This window comes from Eriocheir sinensis, chromosome 36, assembly GCF_024679095.1.
Source record: "Eriocheir sinensis breed Jianghai 21 chromosome 36, ASM2467909v1, whole genome shotgun sequence".
Classification (NCBI taxonomy): domain Eukaryota; kingdom Metazoa; phylum Arthropoda; class Malacostraca; order Decapoda; family Varunidae; genus Eriocheir; species Eriocheir sinensis.
Window position 1 is genome coordinate 17,643,909 of NC_066544.1, and position 5,000 is coordinate 17,648,908.

Genomic DNA, 5,000 nt, shown 5'->3' on the forward strand with positions numbered 1-5,000 from the left:
CAATCATGGCCTGGCATATCCTCGTCCGCTTAAGCAGACAGTTCTTGCTCTGTCCTGCCATCGAGAGAGAGAGAGAGAGAGAGAGAGAGAGAGAGAGAGAGAGAGAGAGAGAGAGAGAGAGAGAGAGAGCTGATTTTAGTCAGTTCATGCGTGCCACGCTAGGAATTGCTTAGGAACACACACACACACACACACACACACACACAGACAGAGCTCAGTAGTGCAGTGGTCAGTGCGCTTGCCTCACGACCAAGACGTCCCCGAGTTCGATTCCCCGTGGGGAATGGAGGCGGATGGGCAGTCTTAATATGTGCCACCTCTTCACCCAACAGTGAATGGGCAACGGGTGTCAGTCGAGGGGGGGGGGGGGGTCTGACCTCCTGGGTGGGTGAGGTTTCAGCCGTACCCAGAGATCCGTCACTTGTGAGTAACCTATCGATCGCGAGTCTGTTGCGTGATTAGGCCATGGTTAATCACACACACACACACACACACACACACACGCGGGCGAGCGCGCCTCATACACTTATTTTTTTTCGCTTCAAGTCACTGCTCACACCTAAATCAGCTTCACTACAGATAGATAGATAGATAAATATTTAGGTAGGGAAATAGTTCATTGACCACAACACTCGCTTTCCTTTCACTGTCAAGCCGCATTGCATTCTTTGATAGATCTGGATCTGAATTTACGATGCGCAGGGCACCTGTACAGGTGCATAACACGCATACTATTATTTTGTGTTGGCTGTTGGGGGGACGAGGGAGCCGAGTGTGCAGGGGAGGGAAGTGAATCAAGTGTAATTGTTAGTGTTGGTGTGTTGTGGTGACAAATGAGTGTGTATTTATTTTCTGAATGAGCCTATTGTACCGCAGTCTAAAATCAGATGAGGGAGACTGTTCCAGTCACGTATGATGCGTGGAAAGTATGAGTGCTTGTATGCGTCAGTGTTAGTGTGATATGTTTGGTATTTATGGATGTGTGTGTTACGAGTGCGTTGACTGTTTGCGTTGTGTAGGTATGTTTGTGGGTCAATGTCAATGTGAGTGCTTGTGATCTTGTACATAAGTGTAAGTGTGTGCTTGTCTGCGTAAGTGAAGAGGTTCCATGGTTAGCTACATCTGTTGTTTGATCCGTGTTGTGATGCCAGGCGTTCAAGTGTAATTGTTTGTAATGAACCTAGCCGCCTTGGTGTTGATTTGTTTTAACCTATCAGTGTTTCTGTGTGTGTGAGGATCCAACACCGTGGAGCAGTATTCAAGTGTTGGTCTCACAATTATGTCATAAGCTATGTGGTTTATGTCAGGTGTGCAGTTATGTAAATTCCTCCTCAGGAACCCCAGTGTTCTGTTGGCTGTGACACTGATGTGGTCTATGTGGGTGTTGAACTTTAGATTAGTGGAGACATAGATTAATCAGTTGATAGACAGATAGACAGGAGGGCAAATAGATAGTGTCCTGACCACAGTATGTTTATTCCCTTCATCAGAGGTGTATTTTGAGTATTAGGAGACCTTGGGACCTTTGGTGCACCATTGCAATGTCTGAGGCCCCGCTGTCTACCTTTCACACTATTTTATATGTCTAGAATAATATTACCTTCCTTACCGCCCCTGGGCAGCTCCTGTATTATGACAATATTATCAGGTTATGATGTGTTGAAGCAAAGAGTAATAATGTCAAGAGTGAGGTATTGGTTGAAGTAGAACTGTAGATAGAGAGGTGGTGCATGTCTAGTCAGTGCAGCTCCTATATCATCGCAATTAGGTTATAATGCGTTGAAACAAAAAGTAATAATGTCAAGAGCAAGTAGGTATTGGTTGGTCTAGAACTCTAGATAAAGCGGTGGTGACTTTCTTATTCTGTCCAGCATTGGGGGACTGGGGGCGGGGTCTGTTAAGTAGGTCTGTTTTTCGGTCAGTTTCAGTGGCACCAATCTTGCTGGACCCATTCGTTTGTGAGGCCACTGTGTCACGGTGCTGATGCGGAGGAGTTTTCAGGACAGTAGGGGTGACTGCCATGCTAATGGGGCTTTTGGACAGAGACAGTGACTCAGCACTGAACAACGAATCAGCTATATCATCGTCAGCCGTGCAGGGGAGAACGTAGGAGGCCTTGGCGCAGCTTCTCAAGACGAGTCACCGGACCCTGTACCCGTGTGATGGGTGCCTGCGTGGGCCGGGGGGGGGGGGCGGGGAGGTGTGCGTTAAGAGCTCTTTGATCACGCTTGTGAAGGACACACTCTCGACATTGAGAGTGAAAGACTGAAAAAACAGGAGGGACACGGTGGTCAAGGAGCCGTGGAGGGTTTTCTTGCGTCTGGTGACTTTTTTTGCGGCCAGGGAGGCAGACTAATTAAGGGCCAAACAAAATGATCACGACACGCTGCTCCTGTAAAGAAATATAAAAGATACCAAAAAAATGATCAGTTTGGGATCAAGAGGAGTCTTGATTCTCTTGAAAGTGATTCAGCGATCTCGTGGCGTAAATATGCCCATATCAAATCTCAGAGATACTAAATTTTAATGATGACTCTGGCAAGCGTTGATTTACAGAATTAAAAGAGTGGTGGACCCCAGTTACGCGGCATAACAGTCATGTGGTAAAGGCCAGTACGAAAGACATGTTTAAGAAAAGGTTAGATAAATTTATGGATAGGGAGGAAAGATGATATATATTATAAGCTTATAACAGAAGCTGACCCGTTTAGGACGACTGGCTTCTTCCATACTCCTATGTTGTTTTATGGATGGCTTCAGGGTCGTACCCATAGCTGTAAAAGGGGAAGGGGTCTTTTTCTACTAAATATGGACCTTTGTAGCCACTTGAAGAGGGGCGAGTGGCGAGCGAAGCGATCCAGATCAGCTGCGGGGAGGAAATTGACACATCTGGACGCATTTTCCTGCTGTTCTCCAGAAATACAACAGAAAAGTCGCAGTTTTTCGATTTGACTCAGGAAATGAACCTTTTAACAGATGGGGAGGGGGCGTCCGATCCCCCCGACTCCCCCTGGGTACGACCTGGGCTTTGATACAGCCGGGGGTCGCATGCTCTGATGTTGGGGGATGCGTCCCTACGTCGGCGAGGCTCATCGTCATGAGAGTTTGCCCCGCACGCCCTGTGTGAAGGGTTTACTGACGTCAACATACTTCAAACACGTTCATGAAATATGGCATGTAAGAGCAAGGGAGCACCAACTGAAATGTTAAGAAGGACGGAGGTAACAATACAATATCACTGGGTCAGTCACGCATACACGCAAAAAAAAAAAAAAAAAAAAAAAGTTAATCTAAAATACAAAAAAAAAAAAACACAAAAAAAAAAATTTTTTTTTTATCCATTTTTTTGTTTTAATGTTTTTTAATATATATATATATATATATATATATATATATATATATATATATATATATATATATATATATATATAATATATATATATATATATATATATATATATATATATATATATATATATATATATATATATATATATATTATATGTGGCCTATTGCGCCGGTAGGCAAATTCATATGGGTCTGATGGTTGGCCCGAGCCCGTCATGGCGCAGGCAATTGTTACCATTATTACTGCCTCATGCTGCCCCCCGGAGCTCATTCTTGATTTCACTTGCGCTGTACAGCTTCTTCTAGAGCCTGGGTTGATGGGTGGTCTTCAGGACAGCATGTGGGTAGTCTTAGGCCTATGTATTAACTGTATTAATTGAGCTTATATATATATATATATATATATATATATATATATATATATATATATATATATATATATATATATATATATATAAACACACACACACACACACACACACACACACACACACACACACACACACACACACACAGACACACACACGCACATTTTCTCAATGGAAACTAATTTACAGCGAGTCATCCCTTTGCTAAAAGCCTAAAATGTTAATAAAATTCTCCTATGTTGAATATTACAATGCTTGAAGTCTTATAAAATAAATATCATAAAACACTAAAATAATTATGTATTACCCTGAATACCTGAAATTCCATGAACCACATTCAAAGTTTAAAATACAATGACCGATATTGAACAAAACAAAACAAAAAAACATTGGGTTTATTTAAAAAAACAAACCAAAAGAAAACATGGTTTAAACCACTTGGTTTAAACCATTGGCTTAAACCAATCCACCCTGCATACACGCACGCGAGGGGCCGCCGCCGCCCCGCCGTGCTAAGCTCCACATGAGCCTAAAATCGAGGCCGCCGTACCCAGACAGATAAGAGGCGTAACTGCTGCATCTCCAGGACTACCTCAGTGGCCTGGACCTTGCCCTGGTCAGCCCGATATAACCCCGGGGTGGTACCACGGCCCGCTAGTAGCTCCCTGGCGTTACTGAGTGTCGCGTACATCAGCCTGCAGCCGCGTGTCCCTTGTGCGTCTCTTGATAAGTGGTTTGCATCGTGGCCAGGCAGTCTGCAGCGCAAAGGAGTGGCCCTGCGGTGGTCGGTGGGCCATCATGAGGCTGCTGGTGACCATCGCTGTGCTGGCAACCCTGGCCGGAGCAGGTTAGTTAGCGGCCCCTCCCCCCCCCCGCTCCTCTTCAATCTACGTATAGTAAAGCACGAGGAAGACATTGATTATTTGTATTGGCGAAGGAAAAGAAAGACAGTTGCGTGGTGGATATATATATATATATATATATATATATATATATATATATATATATATATATATATATATATATATATATATATATATAAATATATATATATATATATATATATATATATATATATATATATATATATATATATATATATATATATATATATATATATATATATATATATATATATATATATATATATATATATATATATATATATATATATATATATATATATATATATATATATATATATATATATATATATATATATATATATATATATATATATATATATATATATATATATATATATATATATATATATTAGCATTG

General features: G+C 41.6%; 1 protein-coding gene across 1 annotated transcript in view; it reads left to right on the top strand.

Moving 5' to 3' along the window:
* Positions 1 to 4,356: 4,356 nt before the first annotated feature.
* LOC127007963 (uncharacterized) overlaps positions 4,357 to 5,000 on the top strand; it is a gene marked incomplete at its 3' end in the record, with an annotated part of 29,789 nt that continues 29,145 nt past the window's right edge. The window contains 1 exon segment of the mRNA XM_050879510.1: positions 4,357 to 4,563. Within this exon segment, the coding sequence (XP_050735467.1) occupies positions 4,515 to 4,563 (49 nt within the window).